At 30.5% G+C, this 23,704-nt stretch overlaps 2 protein-coding genes and 1 pseudogene across 3 annotated transcripts; 2 read left to right on the forward strand and 1 right to left on the reverse strand.

The window, feature by feature from the left end:
• Positions 1 to 331: 331 nt before the first annotated feature.
• Positions 332 to 6,522, reverse strand: LOC149894297 (uncharacterized; annotated as a pseudogene). The gene is made up of 10 exons (XR_016446785.1): positions 6,442 to 6,522; positions 5,616 to 5,747; positions 4,946 to 5,477; positions 3,796 to 4,844; positions 3,566 to 3,649; positions 3,349 to 3,429; positions 3,190 to 3,241; positions 2,920 to 2,973; positions 2,644 to 2,833; positions 332 to 2,423 (listed from the first exon to the last, which is right to left on the reverse strand). The product of XR_016446785.1 is annotated as an uncharacterized LOC149894297 (transcript).
• Positions 6,523 to 12,776: 6,254 nt separating this feature from the next.
• On the forward strand, positions 12,777 to 15,463 carry LOC149894298 (uncharacterized). Its single transcript, XM_090077805.1, has 3 exons — positions 12,777 to 13,035; positions 13,135 to 13,983; positions 14,124 to 15,463. Exons 1-3 carry the CDS (start codon positions 12,777 to 12,779, stop codon positions 15,311 to 15,313), a joined length of 2,298 nt encoding a protein of 765 aa, XP_089933931.1. The 3' UTR covers positions 15,314 to 15,463.
• A 2,225-nt stretch (positions 15,464 to 17,688) lies between these two features.
• LOC149894299 (uncharacterized) lies at positions 17,689 to 21,059 on the forward strand. Its single transcript, XM_090069464.1, has 4 exons — positions 17,689 to 17,992; positions 18,283 to 18,386; positions 18,723 to 18,907; positions 19,110 to 21,059. Exons 1-4 carry the CDS (start codon positions 17,748 to 17,750, stop codon positions 21,039 to 21,041), a joined length of 2,466 nt encoding a protein of 821 aa, XP_089925590.1. The 5' UTR covers positions 17,689 to 17,747; the 3' UTR covers positions 21,042 to 21,059.
• The last annotated feature ends 2,645 nt before the right edge of the window (positions 21,060 to 23,704 follow it).

The following is a 23,704-nucleotide window of genomic DNA, read 5'->3' on the forward strand; positions in this document are numbered from 1 at the left end:
TTGGCACGGCTGTTAACGTGTTCAAATATTCAGATCTTGAATTTACACGAACGTACCGTCCTTGGGAAACTTAACATATTCACAACTCAAATAACACATCGAACTGGGGGTCTTTTAAAAAACGGAAAGTCTGCGTACGTAAAAGTAAAAAGTGCTTCAATTCGTTATGCAGTGCAAGATTTAATTTTGAGAAAATGGAAATTTCAAATCTCCACAAAGAATACATTTTTCCGAATACAAACTTGAATAAAATATTGTAAAATCGTCGAGTCAGCGATAAAGCAAAACATACAAAATAGGCAAATGTTTGAATGACAAAAACAAAGTTTCATTTTAAATGCAGCCTTTTTGTTAGAACAGGGAGTTACAAATGCAAAAAAGTTTTACAATAGTTTACGTGACGATTTTCTATTCCGAGTTCATCTACGTCTGCAGAAATCCATCATTATCTTATAGAGTGCTAGCATACCTTTTTCTTTCCAACAGTGAACAATGACAAAATGTAAAAATACCAATTTCCATTGGCATTACATAAAATTCCAGCATTAGTTTTATCACAAAATATTCATCTATGTATGCAACTTACTGGCTTTCCTTCGTATATTGGCAAATATTGTTAATCAGTTTTTGGTTTCTTTTGATCTAATTATGCTTATGTAAAACAGATGAAAAAGCTTTCTAATTTCACGAGAATACTCAAATTGTCATTGCATAATAAAGCCTATGGGTTTGCGAAACATAAAAATAAGAATTAAAAGGCCGTCGGCGTTTGGTGTTTTGAATTCTTTCAAAACGTTCAGAATAGGGTATCAACGATGTCACAACTGTTTTCTCAAATACAAATTAATGTCGATCATTGCGTGCCAAATTCTACAACACTCGGCAACCATTTTGAATAGCAAAATCAAAATTTGAAAAAAAAAAAAAAAAAGTGGTAGTGACATCTTTAAAAGTTACTGTCCTTAAACTTATTGTAAATTAAACTCATAAAATGTGAAATGTTTACTTTGCTTCTTTCCTCGTAAAAATTGCAAAAATCATTATGCTTACAAATTTATTGCAGAGAGTAATTCTTTTGTTGCTTTTGTTGTCTTTACCCTGCTTCTCGCACAAGCCACACGATGAGCGAGTTGAAGTGGTTGCAACGAATTCATAGTTATACTTTTTAATCATATATGGCAACCGTTTTCATCATGCGTATGCAATGAGTCTCCGTCGAAATGCAGCTGTTTACAAAAAATCAATTAAAGAGAGTCACCTTTTTATATACTTTGATGAGATTTATATTGAGCTTAGTCATTGACACATTCCATCAACAATTTTCCCGTCAAGGCTAAAATTACTCGTTTTGATGATGTCACCAACTTTATTTTTAAAACATTTTCATTTTGTTTCGAACAAATTTTTTCGACGAAGAAAGTGATTTTGAAATTGCACATTACCGTTTAAAGCGCAAGAAGAAAGCAATAACGATTTAGACAACAAGCTGGTAAGATATACGCTGTTAATTGTTGGCTCACCTGTAAACATTATTCGGAGAGCGATTACAAAGGAGAACTCAGTAACCAAGAGTAGCAATCTTTCAGAAAATAGTTTACATTTGGTCAGAGACTTAGATTTACTAATTCTTCTTTTTCGTACAAAAAAAATACAGAAACACAAGTTCATTTTTTCCAAATAAAACTTAGGAATCGTTCATAAATGACATCAACAAGAAAGGGAAGTCCAATATCAAAAGAAACTAATCATTAAAACGACGAGTTAACATTCCCCTAATGGCGGTGCAGCAAGCATCTGTTTTCAAAAAAAAAAAGTAAAAAATTCACAATTTTAAAATCCGAGGTGGGCAGCTACTGTAGGGTTAGTAAATAAGATTGATTTAATACTGAGGAAAAAGTTCATCAAAAATTGACAGATGCTTAAAAATACGATAAAGGGTTCAAAATATTACTGACATCAATTGCGACACTCCCCGTCAAGTTAGAAATTCTCACTACTTTTAGAAAAATCTACATCGCTCTCATCTGAGTCTGTACCAACTAAAGAGTCTATTTCTTTCAATAATATAGCTTTCCAACCATCCTCTAAAAAAATTTGTTCAAGTGATGATAAACCTTCTTTGTATTTGTTAATGGTATTGTTGTAAAATTCTGATACATTCTGCATTTCATTTTTTAACATCTCAATTTCTTCAACAGCTCTACAATTTAATTGATACACCTCGACACATTTTCGGTTAACAGTTATCGCAATCAAAGCCTCTGGTTTATCAATGAGGGTTTTTTCCAAAAAGCACTCTCCAAATTAGTAACTTCGTCCCAAACAATAACATTTGGTAGAGTTAAACTCTTTGATTGCATCTTGTAAACGTTTGTTGCTTTTGTTTAACTGTTTACTTAGCTGTATAGCTATTTTCTGTCTATCTATACGAAAGTCTAAAATTACTGATTTGTAGTATTACAATTACTATTAGTGTGTATAAGTTTTACAAATCTTTGACTTTTTAATTTTTTACTGTGTAATTATTTTTAGTAGCCAATTTAGATGAATATGTTTTTATATATTATAATAATGATATATTTAAATGAATATGTTTAGTCAAATAAAAACTTTACAACATGATCTTGAATGTTAACTTCTTACCTGCATACTTCTTTTTTAAATTTACTAAGCAACAACTTTTGAAACGCAAAACTTTGAACCCTTTGAAGAATGACATTTAGTCTTTCTTTCATATACTGCAGTTATGGTGTCCTTAAAAGGATGAGCGGTTGGATACCAACAAACATTAGTTTTTAATTCCTTTTCTTTGTTGTTAAATTCTTTCTCAAGTCTGAAATTATGAAACATGGGTTTACCTTATATTCTATAACTAATGGTGAATATATGTTTTTTAATTCTTTAAAAGTAAAAAGTTACCGCTCCAGTTCCATAGAGCTCTCTAAATTTCTGTCATTGAACGCAAAATCATTTCTGATCAGTTAAAATGAAATTAAAATAAAAACTCAATCAAACAATTCTTAAATGTAACATATTATTAACAATAAAAATAAGCATTCTAAGAGTTTTGATCATTTTACTCATGGAGCTGGGCCATGAGTAAAAATCATTTTAATTTATGAGAAGGAGGAGAGGCAAGGGTCTAAATCTCCAACAGTTATTATCATAAAATAATAAACAGCATTTTACCTCAACATCCACCAATCATCCAAAATTAAAGCATAAGATTCAAGATCACTTGCTAAAAACATAACAAATATTTTCGAGCGACCGTAAAGCTACAAATAATAAACACCCTAAATAAAAACAATATTAATCCAGATTAGAATTTTATTATCAAACTGAAACCTCTTTCAATTTTCTGAATTCTATGCTCTTCCATATCAATTTCTGTTTCTGTCCAAGATTGAATAATATCTCTGTTTGAAACTAGTTAGTAATTAAATTAACTGGCATTATTTATAAATACTTAACTTTAAAAAAGTCATCCCAAACTTTGTAGAATATTAAATTACTTTTATAAAATTAACTTAATACAAACTTATAAAATTAGAAAAACCATTACCAGATTTTAAAGTTCTTTCAAGTTCAATATTAGTGGTATCTTTAAGTTTTAAAGCTTTATCATATCGAGTACAAAATCTTCTACCTACAAAATTCCACAGATTGATTTCACAGAATAACAAAATATGGTTTTTAATATTATCATTATTAATTTGTAGCAGTAGTAGTAGTAGTAGTAGTAGTAGTAGTAGCAGTAGTAGTAGTAGTAGTAGTAATCAACATGCTCTAGACCTTCATTCAGCATTTGTACGAATTTCTTTGGATGGCGGAGGGTCTTTTTTGAAAGTTATAGTTAATGTCTTTGATGCAAATGAAAGTACAAAGTCTGCAATTTACATGAACAGTGGTGGTGTTCAGCGTTGTCAAATTCCTACGATAGTTGAAGATATTCCTGATACAAACCATAACTTAAAAATGATACTAGAAAAACTCAATTTGCAAGATGTCAAGTTTTTTGCAGCATTTCATTTAAAGTGTGCCAATGCTGTGTTTAGTGTGTCAGGCCATGCAGGAAAAAGAGCTTGCCTGTGGTGTGAAGGCTTGAGAAATGAAGAATGTGGAAAACTAAGAACTCTTGGCAGTCTAGATTATTGGTATGAAAAATATGTTGTGGAAAATAACTCCAAGAAATCTAACATCTAACATTATGTGAATGTGCTATATCCAAGGATTCTTTACCTAGAGGAAAATCCAGATACTCTAATCCAGCATTTAGTACCACCTTCTGAATTTCATCTTTTGATTGGGGTCGTATCTACTTTAGGATGTTTGTTTATGGATACTTGGCGTGAATTTGATGACTGGCTGAAAACTAAAAGCGTTCTTCAGAGAGGGTACCAAGATAGAGGTTGGGATGAACTTGATAAAGTAGTTACATCTCGGCTTCCTCAACTTAGACCTATAGTTCAGTGCATGAAAGACTTTAAAAAAGTAGAGGATTCTTGTTTTGGTCGATCTCTTCAGTCAGATTATAAGTTAACATTTGCTGAATTAAAAAAACTCCTTCCTATCTACCCAAGACCTTGCACAGGTTCTAGGGAAAAAAGCCTCAGTAAGTTGGAAGTTTCACGTTTTGCTGTGTTCAGCCCTTTGTTGAATACCATAACTGTGGCCTACCCAAGTTTGCTGAACAGTGTGGAGAAGCTAGTCATTCTAAATTTAAGCCTACATGGAGTAGATTTAAACGTAAAGAAGAGCATACTCCACATGGAGAGCAACTGCCATCCTCTGTAGTTGATTTTAACGGAAGAAGAATTTAACATTAACTTTGAAATGCAGCCCTAGAAACAAAAAGAAGTCAACAAGTCCAGGACAGTGACTATAATCCTGTCAAAACGCCTATTTTCACAGCCACAAAGTTTTTTAAAAACATTACAAATACCTTGTTTTCTAATATCTCAAGAGCTCTAATGCACAAGAACAACTTTCGTTTTAGGCATGCATGTTTTTATAGTTTGCCACAAGGTTAAGCGAAAAGTTAGAGGAGCAGGAAAAAAATAAAAAATCAATTTGCTCTTATTGCATGCTTGAAAAGCTTTTTCAAATCTGACCGAAAAGGTTGCTAATAGTAATACCTACAATATAACCTTAAAATAGTTTTGAAATCAACAAATGATGTTTAATTTGGTTATGATAAATATACCTGATAAATATATGTAAAAACTTAAAAGTTGATTTTTCCAACCTTAGCACGCAAACTAGATTTTAAAAATATTTTTAATTAACCATATACATTAACACTAAACTAAAAATAAAGGTTTAGATTGAGAGACACAACATAAAACCTGGCGGTCTCTCTGGTTCACAGTCAGATGTTTGACAAGGACACATGCAATATCATACATGACTACAGCTTTTACTTTTTCATTAACTTCCTGGAGAACTCGATTTATCAAGAGACTGCATTAACCAAACTATAAAAAAATGTCTTTTATGAAATTACAATAGTATTTTAGTGAAAAAAAGATGTTTGCAATCTCATTCATATTTAAATACATTTAAAACTCTTTGTAATTCTATTATCAAAATACAGCAACTATTTTGAAGAAAACCTTTCTCCAAACTTTAGATTGAAAAACTTTCCAGCTACTTCATGTCTGCAAGCACAAAACTCCTGTTTCATCAAATTTTGCATTAGCTTTTTTAGATCTCAGTGAATTTTTTACTTTAAAATCGTTACATGCCTAAAAATTGTTGTTAAAAATTAAGGCTTTCACAGTCTTTCATAAACAATAATGCTGAATATGCAAGTTAAATCAGCTATCTGAGAAAAAAATACCCTTAACTCTTGCAATCATAGCTTAGAGTTAAAACTAACAACAAACTCATCTACAATTGATTGATCTATCAGATAAAGATTTTTAACAACTGGTTCATAATGACTTTTCCTTGATGAAAACTTTCTTACCAGTCCAAACAGTGCATCAAATGATAACACTGATGTACCAGACTCCCGAAAAATTCAACTTATACAAATATTTTAAATGTAAATTTGAAAAATTTTCAAAATATTAATCAATTATTCGCTGTAACATTACAAGAAATCTATGTTTACTTTAAACATTAATACATTAATGTAATAACGAAAAACAATTTCTTGACAATACTCAAAATTCTTGAAAAAAATTTCCATACAAAACATTTCAAAGTATTTTTAAAAAAGTAGAGAGAAAAATTTTGTAAAGACTTTCTTGTTTTCCAAAAAAAATAATTAAAACCATATGATGTGGGCCATTACCACAAGATTTCACAAGATTTAGTTTTAAAGCAGATTTATAAAGATCCTTTTTAACTTTTACTCCACTTTTTCTATGCTTTTAAAGAAAAGAAATATCGTTAGCTTCACCAATTTGACTTTGAAAACTCTTTGAAGCATACCACTTTCTTGTAATTTTCCTTTTATTTTTACCAACATTTATTGTTATTTTCCTTCTCGCTTGAAGGTTTCGCGACCCTCTCGAAGACATAGTAATGAAACTGGCAAAAATATAAAGAGCTTGTAACGAGGCATACACACTAGGGATCGCCAGTATACGGTATACTAAAGATTTAGTGTACAGTCTACCGTAAAGTATACCGTACAGTATACCGTAAAGTATACTGTAAAGTTTAACGTAAACAAAACTTTTTACTTTTTTTTTTTTCGATTACTATTATTACTATTTATTTCAGATTAGAGAAATCTGTAGAATAAACAATCTTAAATCTTAAAAGGGTGAAGAGCAGCACAAACAGCCTGGTATAAAAATATAACAACTAAACAAATTAAAGTTTTTATTAAATAAATCTAAGAAACAAAAATTGAATAAAAAAAAACACTTTAATCATGTTTAGTCAAATAATAGACATGATGCAGTAATTTAATTCATTAAGAAAATATAATTTTAAAGCCAGTCCAAAAATATTTCACAAATAAAAGTAAACAGGTATACTAATCTGTATACTAAATTTTAGTATACCAAGTATACCGTAAAGTATACCGTAAAGTTACTATACCGTATACTGTAACCGGCGATCCCTAATACACACTGATCTCTATAATAACTGGATAGCGCATCTCAAATATCAAAATTCACGCCAAAATCGCCATATTGGAAAGCCCCAGAACAATGAAATCTGATATGTGTGATAAAGCGATAAAGCGATAAGCCGAAAAACAGAACTTAAAGCTTACGGGATTAAAATTTTTGGGGCTTTCCAATATGGAGATTTTGGCGTCAAAAAATAAGAAGTTTTGCTCGGAGTTGCGCTATCCAGTTATTATAGAGATCAGTGGGCATACACAGTTTGATGAGATTAAGAAAACAGCGTCACACGTGTGGCGGTGTTGCGCATACACGGCCGATGCACAGTGGGCCAGTAGGTGGACAAAATGGGAAAAATTTTAGTTGTCTAATCTTGAAAATCTATTTAATTTTAGTATCTACATATATTAGGAGAAATTTATTGATAATTTATTTATATTAATTCCCTTAGTTACCAGGACTCTAAGCATTTGAATATTGAGATAAAAGAAAAAAAATTATAAATAAGTAATTAACTGTGACATCAACGTTGTGTTATATTTCAATTACATCTACGTTTTTGAAACAAAAAATTAGTACATTATATTCTAGAGTGTTTAGAGATAAGAAAAACCAATGTGTGAAATAAATTTGTCATAGCATGTTATCTCAGTTATACTTTGAAAATCACAGATTAAAAAAAAAATTTCTTAAAAAACTTATTTTTTGCCGCACAATAACTAATAATTACCACAATTTGCCATGTGTTGCTTTATATTTATTTGAGCTATATGATGCTTCAATCGAGTTTTAATTGATTGCTCGTCCCCTTAAATCCCCGTTCAGATATTATGTATGTTTTAACTTGGTTGCTATGGTACTAAATTTTGCATAGCAACAACTTACTTTTGCATTAACGTTGTTTTAACAGTATTTTAATTGCGCTAAGTACACAATATTGGGGGTATGTATTAAAATAAGATTCATAATTCTTATGAGGTTAATTTAACAGAGATTAAATTAACCTCTTAAGAGGTTAATTTAACAGAGAGTTCAAATATGGTCTTTCCAGTCTTCATGCATGGATTCGATTTTTTGAGATGGTATTGCACATTGCATATAAAAAAGAAACAAGAAAGTGGCAAGCAAGTGATCTAAAGAACACAAAGAAAAGGCATCTGTAGCTAAACGAAAGATTCAGACTGATTTTATGAACAAAATGGGACTTGTTGTTAATTTCCCTAAAAGTGGTGGTTCTGGAACAAGCGATGATGGCAATAGCTCAAGGCGTGCTTTTGCAGCATATGAACAAACAGCTGAAATTCTGGGTATTGATCAAAACCTTATATTTAGATTTTGCATTATATTAGTAACGCTCTCTTCAGGATATGAAATAGACTGCTTAAAGTTCAAGGATTATTGTTTTGACACTTTTAGACTATATGTGTCCCTTTATCCATGGTATTACATGGCTTAATCAGTTCACAAAGTATTAATACATGGACATGACATAATTAAAAGCCTTACATTACCCATCGGACTTATGTGAGAGGAAGCTCAAGAGGCTAGAAATAAAGACTTCAAATCTTATCGCGAAAATTTCAGCCGAAAAACATCCAGAAAAGCAACAAATACTGATCTTAGCAATAGACTCCTAGCTTCCAGTGATCCTGTTATTTCATCACTGCGTAAATCAACATCACACCAAACAAATCATTAAGCATTTCCTTCAGAAGTTTTACAATTACTTAAACAATCTTCAAACGATATTATTGTTTTACAATTTTTTGATGTAATTCAAAATTGAAAATGTTTTCTTGCACTATTTTTTGCTTTTATTATTCCTAAAACATTATTTACCTAAATACTCAATTGTTATTCAATATAGGTGGGTCAAAAATCCGATAAAATATTCAAATATCAATTTACCACTTTGTAACTAAGGAAAGTATCCGGTAACTAAGCAATATAAGTATCCATAACAACTAAATTTAAAAAATTATCACTTTTGTAAGAAGTGTGATCTCATATTGGTACTCATGCCAAATTTAGTGAATATAGCACTTGTAAAATATCTGCAGATAACAAAAGTAGGTTGTTGCTAAGCAAAATAAAGGTATCCATAGCAACGAAATAAAAAAATGGCCGTTGCTACTTGAAGCGCAATGCGCTCTATGCAGCCATATGCTACTCGGAGCGCAATACTTTGTACCAGGGCTGTGGAGTCGGTAAACCGCAGTTCCGACTCCGACTCCGACTCCGACTCCTTAACTTTATCATGGACCGACTCCGACTCCGACTCCCGACTCCGACTCCGACTCCTTCATAAGTCACCAATTTGTAACAACAAATTTACCGCGTTAAAATGTTAAGATTGCCTATATCATCACCATGATATAAATAATCCGACCACTTAGTGCTTTAAACAATATTTATTAGAAAACAATTTCTGAACAAATAACTTTTCTGAACTTTTGTAAATAGATATACAATACTAATAAAATTATGAATTAGTCCTCAGAAAAAGTATTGCCTCCATCAGATCCTCCTTCATGGATGTCCTCAAATCTGATCTTATTATTTTTAGCGCAGAGAACAACCTCTCCACACTAACTTGAGTTGGTGGCAAAGCAGTAACCACTCGGGCAACTTCTCTGACCATTTCAGGATACTTATCAATAGCTTGCAGTACTGTTACTTTTGATGAACGGTCAAATTGTTCCACTACTTTTAATGCACATGAAAAACTGTGCTGAAATTTACTGGCAGTGTTCTCTGATAGAGATGACTCTTTTTCCATGCGGGAACGCTTTGAACGGTCTTTATGGTCCAAATATTTCTCAAAATCAAGTTCTTCATCAGTAGATGATGTTGAAGATGTGGTAGTATGACCCAATTCCTCTTGTTCCTGACAGTTCTGCAACTTGTTCATTCTTACTGCTATTTCAAACAGAGCTTCTTTTCCTTTAGTCAGTTGTTCATCATCAAGAAGTATCCGATGCATTGGGTCTACATAAATAGCTGCTAAAAGAATCTTATTTTCTAATAGTACTTTTTCTCTCTGTTTCATTGAAGCGACAATGCCACTTGCAAATAACGCTCCTTTTTGGGACAGACAAAACATCAAGTTTTTCCACTCCTTAAGGAAAATACCTGGAGTTAAGTCCTCTTCTTGCAATTTTTTAGTCACTACAAATGGATGTTGTAGCAATTCTTCAAGCTCTTTCACCTGTTTCCATTGGCTTTCATGCAGCATCAATTGAGGATTAGCCATGTCTACGAGAAAGGGTTTCAGTTCAACCAAGCGTTGAATCATTAAGTAGGTACTTCCCCATCGTGTGGCTTGATCAATAATTGCCCCTTTTCCAGCGCGTCTCTTCAAAATTGAGTCAACTTTAGAGGTTCTAGCAGCAGTAGCCAATTTTCTCAATTTTTCAATTAGTGCAGCAGCATGTCCTTCTTGCAGACCATCCCGTATAGCCAGCTGTAGCGTATGCACAGCACAGCACATGTGATGAATGCGAAAACGTATCGACATAGTTTCAACAAGATCATCTAAACTTTCATATTGCTGTTCATCTGAAGCAACTTCTGTTTTCTCCTCTGTCTCTATATTGTGTTCCTCCATTTCAAATATATCTGTTTCTCTGAACCCAGTATGTTCTTCCAGCTGCCTGTCACTTTCAGTAGTCTTGTTCATCAGTTTAATGGTACTTATCATGTTTGAAGCATTGTCAGTTACAACTGAAAGAACTTGTTCTTTTTTAAGTTCATACTCTTGAAGATTCTTCTCCACTAAGACCTGGAGAAATTCGCTAGTATGATGAGTTTTGGTGTCTTTTACTGCCAAAGTCTTGGTAACTATTTTATTATTTTCACAAACAAATTGGACATTGATCGCAAAATAGTTCACTCTGTGACGTGTACAGCCGTCCATTTTAAGAAACACACAGCGTCCTTTGAGAGATTTTTTAAGTTCTTCTTTTTGTTTAATAGCTTCTTCAATAACTAATTTTCTAATACTCTCTCTCTCCAGAGAAACGCTAAGCTTGCGGGCCATTTCTCCATTAAGACCCATAAAAGCTGGTTTTGAAAATAATGATATAGGCAAACCATCCTTTACCACAAGCTCTATGATCTGTTTTTTAAATGTTTCAACTGTCATTGTCACAGTAACTTTGTCACTAACAAAATATCTTGCAACTGATATCTGCAAGGTTTTCTGCTCCTTTGTTTGGCTGGAAGTGCTGGTCACTGGTTCATTACTTTGGATGCAGTCTTTCTCTTTCACTACTTTGAATAGTTCAGAATGAAAGCGCTGTAAATGTCTCTTTAGATTGGAAGCTCTTGTAGGAGCATTTTTATCTTTGCCTGCATATGCACTGATCTTGACTCCACAGCATTTGTTTTCATCTGGATCATTTGTCATACACTGACAGACAAAATGTTTTCCATCTTGAGTAATAGTAAAATGTTCAAATACAGCAGACTTAACAGGAGGCTTCTTTGACATTGTCAGTTTTTTTTATAATGTGCTCACAATTCAAATGACAACTGTTTTTCCTAAAAACAGTTGCACACATTAAAATCTATATACACACAAGTATATGTATTTCACAGCTGTCCACTATGTATAAATTTATATGTTAGAATTACATTTGTCGGAGAAAGAAAAATGTGAAAAGTGCAGGTGCTATGTTTAGACACGAGGGGTTATTTATGGAACTATTGTAAAGCAGTAGGTCGGGGGGGGGGGGGGGGGTAGGGTGGGGCTAGTTGAGCAATTTTTACTAATTCTAACAGATCTCTTCAACGGTGCATCGGATTTACATTATTTTTTTACTATTAGAAAGATAGTTATATCTGCTAAAAATGGCATAGGAGAGAAAAACGTTTTTAGATTTGTTTGAGAAATTGTTTGAAAAGTTTACCCAGCTGCTCAACCTACCGCTGTGGGGTAAGTTGCAATAAACAAATTAATGCATTTCTGTGACTACAATGAATTCTTTTATAAAACTAAAATATATATACATATATACATACATACCTACATACATAGTATTGAGTCGCATTTCATGTACGTAAACTAATAAAGTAAAAAGCGCAACTACTACATTGCGCATTAAAAGTAATTAAAAAGTTCTTTTGTTTTTGAAACATTTTTAACCAAAGAGTGTATAAATAAGACTTCAGTAAATTTTCAATTTTCTTTTGAGGAAAAGTTTGAAATTGAAAATATTTGTAAATTGAAAATAAGTGGCATTTTACAGTTTTTTAAAAACTGTAAAATGCCAAGACCGTAAAAAAAAAAGATAATAAAGAACTTTTAACTTCGAAGTATTCAAAGAAATAAATTTACAAACATTTCAGCTTTTTACATTTGTTGCATAATTGTGCAATAATTATGCCCTTTTCTGTTAAATAGTAAAGTTGCGCTTTTTACCCTTAGTTTACGTACATTACATACCATGGCCTACTTAAATACACGGCCTTCTTTTCTGCTTAAATCGAAAAAAAATAGAAGGCCAGTTTAAAAAACGTATATTCTGTAGGATGGACAAACTTTCTTAACATATTTTAATTATTGCGCTATAAATTTTAAATAAGTATATCCGGCATAGGATAAAAACTTCAGCGTTTTCTATATCTTCACATCAACTAAACCTCATATACTTGATTATTGCTTCTTTTTATAAATAGATAGTAATTATGGTTAATAAATGCTGTGTTGTTGGTTGTACCTCCAATTATCTAGGTGGTGAAGTAGTTCCAGTTTTCAGTTTTCCAAAAGATGATGATTTAAGAAAGTTATGGATTAGATTTGTAAATAGAAATTTCTGGACTGTCACAAAATCATCTGTGATCTGTTTAAAACACTTTGAGAAAAAGTTTGTACATAAAGGAGCATCAGAAAAACGATTTCGTTTGCTGTATAACCTAAAGCCTGTTCCTACAATATACCCTGCTAGCATAGCAACTGCTTCTCTTCCAGTTATATCTGGACCAAGAAAATCACCAGCTAAAAGAATATTTCAAGAAGATGAATATCAGAAATTTTTATTAAAAGATATTATTAAAGATGTTGATTCCCTTTCAGCTGCTGATTCACCAGCAGGATATTTATTTTCAAAATTTGATGATTGTGTTGTGTTCCATAGAATTATTCAAAATGAACTACACATACCTGAAGTTGCTGAGTCTATTCGTATCGACAAAAATTTACATGTCCAACTTTTTTATAAAAATCTTCCAGTTTCCTTACCATCATGGTTCAGAGTAACCCACCAATGTATGTTAAAAAGAAGGAGTATGCTGGAAAATCTCAATTCACATTTTAGTACAGAAAAAGAAAAGTTGTCTTCTATTCTTGAAGAACTCAAAAGTCACCAAATAAAAAAAAAACAAATTTATTCTTCAAATGTTCTTCAATTTGCATTAATGTTGCGGTACACTTCACTGCAAACTTATCATTTACTGCTGAAGGAATTCCCACTCCCATCTATATCTTTGTTAGGCAAGCTTAAATCAGGTGAAATAGATTCTATGAAAGTTTTGAAGTTGCTACATGAAAATGGGAACTTATCGAAAGATCTTATAATAATTTTTGATGAAATGTATTTGCAACAATGTGCTGAATATTCTGGTGGCAATGTTATTGGGATTAGTGAGGAAAATGAATGTTATAGAAGCATTGTCTCTTTCATGGTAGTTGGTTTGAAAGAAAGTATCTCCTGTATTGTCAAAGCAATTCCAATTGTAAAATTGAACAGTGACTGGTTAAAGTCTGAAATTCTTAACCTGATTCAATTTTTAATAAAAAATAATTTTAATGTTCGAGGTGTTGTTTGTGACAATCACGCTTCAAATGTTTCTTCTTTTACAAAATTACTTGATACGCATGGTGAAAAAAAAGATGGTTTGTTTATTAATGTACTATCACAAAAAGTTTACTTATTCTTTGACACAGTGCATCTGATTAAAAATATTCGAAACAACTTACTTAATAAAAAAAGATTAATTTTTCCAGAATTTAATTTTTCAGCTTTCAAAGATGAATTCATGTTCAATCAGGAGAAATATCATGGAAAATATTTCATGATTTATTAGAAAAGGACAGTCTGTTGGATGCAAGTTTAAAAAAAGCACCAAATATAAATAACAAAGTTGTCCATCCTGGAAAATGGAAGCAAAATGTCAGTGTTGCCTTAGGTATCTTCCATGAAACTACAGCAGCAGCAATAATTTCATATTTTCCTGACCGTTTAGATATTGCATCATTCTTAACTCTATTCAATAAATGGTGGACAATTACAAATTCAAAAAATCAGTTTTCTAATAATTTTCTTGGTAATGCTGCTATTATAAATGATAAAAAACCTGAGTTTTTTCGAGCTTTTGCTGACTGGTTAAACAAATGGAAAAACACAAAAATTCCAAATTTTGAGAAATATACATTATCTCCCCAAACATCATCAGCACTGCAAAGAACTTTATTATGTCATGCTTCATTAATTGAAGATCTGCTGGAAGATAAGTACAAATTTATATTGACTGCTCGTTTTCAAAGTGATCCCTTAGAAAGAAGATATGGACAATACCGTCAAATGAGCGGTGGCAGATTCCTTGTCAGTTTGAAAGATGTCATTTATAGTGAGAGTATAATCCAAATAAAAAGTTTGATAAAAGAAGGAATTGACATTTTTGAAAATGATATCAATGCTGATAAAGATATAGAACATGTTAGATCCTTAATGGAGCAGATTAAAGAAAGAGATTTTGATTGTGTGACTTTATCGGATGATTCTCGTGAAGTTGCCAGTTATATTGCTGGTTTTATTGCCAAAAAATTGATTAAGAAGTTTGGAGTATGTTGCAAATTGCTTTGTACTCAAAATTGTCAACAGGAGTTAAATGATTATAATTATTTAAATATATTATCCAGAGGTGGGCTAACAACTCCATCAGTACTGCTTTTAGAATATGTCTGTGACAGTTTTGCTATGCTAGATCACATTTTTGATGTTATTTATCAGTCTCAAATGCAACACCGTAAAGCAGCAAAGTTAGTTCTTGGCAGTAGAGAAGGGTATCAACCATTTTTATGTTCAAACCATCAAAGTCATGGAAAAGAAATTATACACACTGTTATTTCAAATATTTATTTTAATAACACCAGAAAGAGAGTCGGGGATTCAATTGTTGCAGATAACATAGTTGCATTTAAAAAAAGACAGAGAGAAAAATGAAAATATTTTGTTTCACTTTTAATCAGTTTGTGTTAGAGTTTTTTATACTTTTGAAGCTTATTTTTGAGAATTTGTATATTTTTATTTCATGCACAGAACTTGACAGTCCCAAAATTTCTATTGCAAAATATAACTCATATCTTTCTCAAATCATTGTAGTTTGGAAAACAAAAAACTGAGACTACTTTACAACAGAAATAATTAGAGGTGCAACCATTATCTTATACTAAAAAGAAGCCACAATTAAGTATTCACAATTAAGTTTATTGAAATTTAGCAGTTAAGATTTAGCTAGCTAACGTAAAATTTTTTATCCTGTGCCAGATATACATACTGAAAATTTATAGCGCGATAATCAAAATTAGTTTGAGAAAGTTTGTCCATCCGGCCGAATATACGATTTTTAAACTGGCCTTCTATTTTTTTTCGATTTAAGCAGTAAAGAAGGCCGTGTATTTAAGTAGGCCATGTACATACTACACTACATATATATATATATATATATATATATATATATATATATATATATATATATATATATATATATATATATATATATATATATATATATATATATATGTATGTATGTATGTATGTATGTATGTATGTATGTATGTATGTATGTATGTATGTATCTTTGTGTGTGTGAGAGAAAGCTTGTGTCTGTATAACTGTAGTTTTGTATACATACAAATATGTGTAATATACACACACATATATTACAGTTATATACCAATAGTAAGTGAAATAAAATAATATATAAATTATTTATATACAGTATATATAATCAAAATATATATAAAGTATGAAATGCCATCATATCAAGCATAGCAAACAAGTAATACGTAATTCAAAACTAAATCAAAATTTCTATTTAAATTTTTAGCTATTATATTTTATTGACTAAGTAATATTTAAGTAAAAATATTTTCAAAAGAAGCAAAAGTTAAATAGTTTTCACTCGCATTTAAACTGTAACATATTTCAAAAAAAAAAAAGAATTAAAGATATCTTAAATTGCTTAGAGTATTTAAGAATGATTAATTTAAAATGTTTACCTAAAAATGTTTAGCAAAGTATAATCAAAAGTTAAATAAATGGATAATGTATAAACATTAGCCATTACACAAACCTAAGTGTTGATAAATGGTTTTTTAAGCATCTGAGAGAAATATAGTAAATATACTTTTTTTTACTTTTTTGATCCGAAATCAAAAAGGTGCCCGCGCATCTCATTTGAACGCCGTCCAACAACCATTTAATGCGCATTATATTACCATTATATATACCTATCTTTCGTCCATTAGATGCTTTGTCATTTGATGGGTAGTTTGTGAGATATTTTAGTTGCCCAACTTGCCCCTATTCTTAACTAGCCGCGCTATGCTCAAATGGCTTAGTTGCCCCTAGCAACCAATCAGATTACACATTTCATTTTCCAAATAAGCTGTGAAGTGAAATGAAAGGTGGAATCTTGTTGCCTGGGGCAACTAGGCCACTTCTTTTTTACACAAAATTAATAAATAACTCCTTTGGTGTCTAAACCTAATAGCTGCACTTTTTGTACATCTACATAAGAGGTTTACAGCTGAGCATATGTGCTAAATTCACAACCATAAAAAGCAGCATTTCTTTATAATGTCCTTCATGATCCGGAGGCTACATTATAATAAGGAAAATATATATAGGAACTTATCCTGTTTCTGTGTGTGCAGTAATAAACAAAGTAAAAGAGATAACAATGCCAAACACAAGCACTATAGTGGTCAGATAGTGTTATTTCTCATGTACTATCACTTTACAAAAGAATAATGCAAAGTTAATGGAATACTTTCAGTCTTTCTGTTCTGTGAAGCAGCTTTTTTCTGCTTGGTGTTGGCATGTCTAACTTTCTACTAAGAATATGAAACATAGTGTAAGGCAGTGTAAGTTATGAAGTTATCTATTATAAGGGATGGTGGAAGAGAGTATAGGGGAGGTGATTTATGATTCTTAGTGATAAGCAGCAAAACATCCTGTTGCTTATCACTGTTTTAAAGGCCTTAAATTAACATATCAAACTCCAAGCCCTACAGTTGTTGCAAACTATTACTACCATTGCCATTATGTCTGGATATCCTACAGAGTCTGATACTTAAAGCTAGAGTTTGATACTTAAGCTTTAGACTGACAGAACATAAAATATTTTAATGACTAACATATATAAAATCCTTATGAAAACTATGAAACTTTGAAAGATTTTTTTTAAACTGGAGTCGGAGTCGATACATTTTTTCCGACTCCGACTCCGACTCCAGCCAAAATGAGCTCCGACTCCGACTCCGACTCCGACTCCGCAGCCCTGCTTTGTACGCATGCGCTAAATCTTATTGATGTTTTGAACAATTTTGATTTGATTTGCTTTTATTTTGCGATAATTTTTTTGTTCAAAATAATGTCGCTAAAAGTTCATGATACTTTCTTATCCTGGGATGAATTTTTTCGAGCAGTTGAAATACACTGTAATGAAACATTCCAACCCATGGTTAAACATGGTTGCAAGCTAACGGTAACAGCTAATACTAAGACCAAGCTCGACCAAAGACCTTATCCTGAAATGTTTAAATACGTGTACTATAATTTAATTTGCACACATGGCGGATTCAATTCAAGCAAAGGAATAGGGAAAAGAAATTCAGGGTATATTTCTCTTATATGAATGCTTGCAGTCTTAACTGTAACTTACGTATATTGTAAATATATTTCAATGAACAAATACTTTACAATGTTCTTGTAAAAACAAGGTGGCCACTGGTCATAGAATTCATGGAAGTGTCATTGAATTTTATTTGGTCATGGAATTATTAGAAGATTCTATAATTATTAGAAGAATTAATTAGAAGATTCTATAATTATTAGAAGAATTAATTAGAAGATTCAAGAGCATTTGAGCGTTTTTGAATAAATTTTTTCTGTCGTTGTCATTTTAGATCAGCCAAAAATAACTGTCCAGCAAAAATTTATGCTGCTTTAGCAAAAGATAGAACAAAGATAATTGTTAAACAAATGATAGAAACACACAATCATGTTATTGGTAAAAATATTTATCTTTAAAATTTGTTTTATTGTACATGAATAATAATTTATTATTTTTTATATATTTAATTTTGTAAATCTGTCTTTAAAGTTCTGCTTTTCATTGTGTATAGTTTAATTTACAAAAAACTTTAATTTAAGGTTTTTTAAAATTTAAATTGTTTAAATAGGATGAATAAATAAAATACTACAATAATGCTGTGCAATGAAAGACAAAAAAGTATGCAGTGAAAAGCTTTTTTTTAAACCCTAAAGTTACATATTTAAACGAGTTATGAAAAAAGTAATTTTTAGTATCATATAACCTGATCAAATAAAATATTTGACTTTTCAGATGAAGATCTTTACAAGCACTATGTCCAAAATAGAAAGCTATCAAATGAAGAGAAAGCCAAAGTTAAAGAACTGAATCGTCTTGGTGTTACTACTAAAGTAATTGCTGATGAAATGAGAAAAAGTACAAGAAAATCTATAATAAATAAGGACATTTGGAACATCAAGGATAAAATTCGTCAAGAAGTAAAAACAATTATTTTATTGCATAAATTGTTATTTTTATAATTAAATATTTGTATACATTTATTTACTAATTTATATATATATATATATATATATATATATATATATATATATATATATATATATATATATATATATATATATATATATATATAATTTATATAAAATATTTTTTCAATAAAGTAAATGCCTTTCATTGTAGGAAAAAAAATGCCCATTTTCGAAAAATGTCTTAAATGTTGCAGAACTGCTAGTTAAAGTAGTTGAGAAAAGAAGAGAGAGTGACCCTGGACTGGTTTCACAATATGGTATCTCAGATGATAATACCCTTCAGTATTTATTTGTTCAAACTAGTGTAATGAGATCCACATTTAGTAAGTTTCCTGAGCACATTTGTATTGACACCACCTACTGTCTCAACAACAGTGATATGCCACTGATGTCGTTTTTATGTATGGATGGAAACGGATTTTCTCATATAATTGCTTTTGCTTTAATTGCGAATGAGTCAGAAGTGATGTTTGGTCAAATTTTTAAAACCTTTAAAGCTTATAATGCTTCTTGGAATTCCATTAAAACATTTATGATAGACAAAGATATGAGTGAGTTAATAACACTGGAGCAAAATTTTCCTAATAGCTTTTGTGAAATTTGTTTGTTTCATGTTAAAAAAGCTTTCAAGAAAAAGATTGCAAACTTATCATGTACCACTGATGTTAAAAGAAAAATTTCTGTATACCTGGATACACTTTGTCATTCAAGAGATCAGTCACTATATGAAAAACAGAAACAGTTGCTTTTGTCTCTGGATGAGTGCTTTGCAGAATACTTTTTAAATAATTGGGATCACATGCGTGATCGTTGGGTTTTTTATAAACGAGCAACGCATTTAAACTTTGGCGACACCACTAATAATAGAATCGAATCTTATCATCAAAAATTGAAAAGTGTAATAACTCACCCAATAGATTTACATCAGTGTCTTGATAAAATATTTTTTTTAAATGACATTTTTTTAGAGGAGTGCAAATTCAAGCAATTTAAAAGTTTAACCAAAAAATACTTCTCCGAGTTGTCCAACCTTCACAACATAATTACACCATATGCTATAAAACATGTATCTCTTGAGCTTGTAAAAAGTAAACATTATGATTTAATTTTGCTATCTAACAATACTCATAATGTAATTATTGGTGACAACACTTATATAGTGAGTGAAAAGTCATGTAATTGTAAATTTTTTATGAATATGTGTTTACCCTGTCGTCATCTTATTGCTGTTTCCCAATATTTGGGTAATGAAAAGTTAACTTTAGATTGGTTTATTCCAAGATGGCATGTTGTGAATAATTATTTTGAAGGCTCACCTATTCCGTATGAAAAGTCTAAAGTAGAGAATTCCAATTGGAGAACACCAGCACTAGACAAAATTCAGAAATATAAACTTATCAAGGTTTGCTCTGATAAGCTAGTAAACAAAATGGTGGAACTAGGTACAGAAACATTCCACTATTATCTAAAGCAATTAGATAAATTTGAAGAGATGGTTAGTTATGGCAAAAGATTTGAAATTTTCATTGAAGATCAACAAGTATCAGGAAGTAAGACAACCTCTATCTCATCTGAAAGCTTCGTAGTAGGTCCTTGTAGTTCCGGTAGTTCAGTAAACAATGATCCTATGAAATTTTCTAATAAAAATACAATTGTGAATGAATATCAAGATAAAGAATTCTTTGCCAAAATTAATGAAAATCCATTCATTGATGATTGTGTAAAAGATGAAGTCACTGGATTTGAGGATAATCATATTAATTTTACGACTGAAAGTATGTATCAACAAGAACAGATAAACAAACCTTTAGATGTCCAAAGGTTAAAACTTATTAAACCACCGCTTAAAGTTGCTAAAAGAGGCAGACCTAGGGGTTCTGGCCAAACAGCATTAGGATTAACTAAAGAAACAGTAAAAAGGAAATGTTGTTTTTGCAAAAAGTGTCATCCTGATAAGAATTTAGGGAAGGCATTAAAAACAAAATGGTTGAAATGCACCAAATGTGTCAGATATTTTCATGATGTGTGCTTAGGAGATAAGCCTACACATGATTTACATCTATGTTTATTTTGCATTAGATAAATAGAGAATAGTTAATAATAGCAATACTTTTTCTTTGCGTTTTTTTATATAACATTTTTCAATAAAGTTTCATTATAGCTTAAAAGGAAAACCCTTATATAAAATTTTCATTTACAAGTGAAGAGTTTATTTTCAAGATGTGGTATAAGCAAAAAGTAACAAATAGATAATAATAACAAGTAACTTTAAATACAAACAACTTAAAAAAAAATTAATTATTATAAATTAAAAAAAAAAAAATGAATTGCAAATCGCATAAAAATTACTTTGTAAAGTAAACAATATTTAAAGTGGTACATTAAAACAAAGTTGCTCATACCACATTTTGAAAATAAACTCTTTATGTAGTCAAAGATAGTTTGAACTCTAAAAATTTCTAATTGTAAATGTTTAGTTTAAATTTTCCATTCCTTAAGAAATCATTTAATGTAGTATTATCTAAGCCACACAATTGTGGAACTATAAACATTAAATTAAAAAATTTCACTTATTTTAGATATTGATAACAACATTTGGTTGCCACATAATTTTATAATATTTAAGATTAGTACTGACAAACCATTATGGTATGCCAGCATTGATCTAAAATATTTATGTACAAGACTTTGGCATTTCAAACAGATTTTGCAATCTGCATAAATGTAAGCAAATATCTTTCATTGGTTTACTTAAAAAAATTTTTATCTTGTTTATATTAAAAATATAGAATGTATATTAAAATAATAGGATGTATATTCTCTTATTTTTTACAAATATATATGTGTGTGTCAATTTTATTTTAAGGCTATCAATTCAATCTAAATATGACATTATCTTTGATCGAAATATAATAAATATTATGCATTTTAAAGTCAAGCATGTGCAATTAAAAAATACTGTAAAGTGGCCAAATATAGTTGGTAAAAAAAGAGTTAATTGCAAATTCTATTTTGGTGCTTACTGTTGTTGGTTTTGAATGTAGGATTATTTGTAATTTTTTTTTTCCTACTTAGATATTGTTAGTCTTTGCAGATGTGCCCAAGTTTCTAGGATATGGTGTTAAAATCATTATTTACAAAGTTGTGTGTGATGCAAAGCAAATATGAAGATTCAGTAAATGAGGTTCAGCTCATCAAATCAAATCCTTATTATGTTTATGTGAGATTTCCTAGTGGTCATGAGACTACAGTGTCTACTAAACAGCTGGTTTCCATTGGAACAACTCCTATAATACAAACATCAAACAACAATTTAGAAGTAACAACCATCGATAACTATCCCCCAATCCCTAATGGTAGCAATGGAACTCCTTTAATCTCTGAAAAGGAACTAGAATTTATCGATGCCATAATTTTAGCAATCTACATCAAAATATTCAACTATTAGTTTTGTTGCAATTTATACCAACAAAATATTTATTAAAGTTAATTATTTATAATTATAATTATTACTTTTTATTTACGTTATTGTAAGAAACTTTAATAAAATATATTAAAAATGTATTATTGCTATTATTATTACTAATAGCTGTACTTAATTTAATATTTTCTAAAATTGTGTCATTGATAATCGAATTTGGTTGAAAGAAAAAACAAGATAATGAGCCATGTGGTTCATTATCTTGTTTTTTCTTTGGAAAATCATATTGTTATAATTATTTTAAAAAATAGTGAATTTATGTTTATTTCAAAACAAAAAATAAATACTTTATATAGTTTATAATATAAAAAAATATTATTAATTCACAAGTTTTTCTCCTATATATAAAAACAAGAACACATAAAATTACATGTAGATATCTATGATGTCTGCATGTAATCTAGAGACAACTATAAACTAAAAAGGTTACCTTAGTTTACTTATGCATATGAACTAGAATGTTTTTCTAAAATGAATTCATGATTATTTTAGATAGATGCTGGCAAGCCATAATGGATTGCTTAGAACTTATCTAAAACATTTCATTCAAATAAACACTGCATTGAACTGATGAAATTATTGACTCTCCAAATAAATGTTATCGTTGTATTTTGATGGCCATAGGATGTTCTAATCTAAAACATTTACTTTATAAATTGCACAAAATGTTTCTTAAGTAGATAATTTTTCATTTCGATTTAACCGCCTATCCAACCAGCTTTATTTTGAAATAAAAATCGCACTGTTTTAATAAAATAATTGCGCATGCGTGTACAATATTGCGCTCTGAGCAGCTTATGGCTTCGTAGAGCGCATTGCGCTCTAAGAAGACACTTCGTAAAAAAATATTACCTTCATTAAAAGCGCAGACATCATATTAGTACTCATACTAATTTTAGTGAATATAGCTCTAATATTAAATTAGTTACGAATTTTGTCCAGTAAAACTGCATTCTGGCCCACTGTGCGATGAGATGATAAGACGCGGACAAATTTTATTTCGATGAGATCAAAACATTTTACTTAAGATCGGGTGAATATGGGCTGATGATACTTGAACATTTTCCAAAACCTTGATTATGAAATGATGTCAAGAAACAAAAAATAGGTTGAAGCGTTTAGTCCTGGCATGAAATATTGCAAAAAATCGAGAGCATGATGGGAAAAAAAATATCAAAAGTAGACCATACACTTTTAACCACACACACAGTTTGTCCTGTTTTTATGTTGAAGATATACTTCAAAGTTGTAATTTAAATTTACAG

Source organism: Hydra viridissima, unplaced genomic scaffold (assembly GCF_058129835.1).
Source record: "Hydra viridissima isolate aposymbiotic clone 2 unplaced genomic scaffold, HvirCarnegie_v1 scaffold_1, whole genome shotgun sequence".
In the NCBI taxonomy this organism is placed as follows: Eukaryota; Metazoa; Cnidaria; class Hydrozoa; order Anthoathecata; family Hydridae; genus Hydra; species Hydra viridissima.

Coding starts and splice junctions, on each gene's coding strand:
- LOC149894298 (XM_090077805.1), top strand. CDS start 12,777: ATGGTTAATAAATGCTGTGTTGTTGGTTGTACCTCCAATTATCTAGGT. Junction 13,036..13,134: donor TCCTACAATATACCCTGCTA/GCATAGCAACTG, acceptor TTTTATTAAAAG/ATATTATTAAAGATGTTGAT. Junction 13,984..14,123: donor GCATGGTGAAAAAAAAGATG/GTTTGTTTATTA, acceptor TTCAAAGATGAA/TTCATGTTCAATCAGGAGAA.
- LOC149894299 (XM_090069464.1), top strand. CDS start 17,748: ATGTCGCTAAAAGTTCATGATACTTTCTTATCCTGGGATGAATTTTTT. Junction 18,387..18,722: donor AACACACAATCATGTTATTG/GTAAAAATATTT, acceptor TTGACTTTTCAG/ATGAAGATCTTTACAAGCAC. Junction 18,908..19,109: donor AGGATAAAATTCGTCAAGAA/GTAAAAACAATT, acceptor CTTTCATTGTAG/GAAAAAAAATGCCCATTTTC.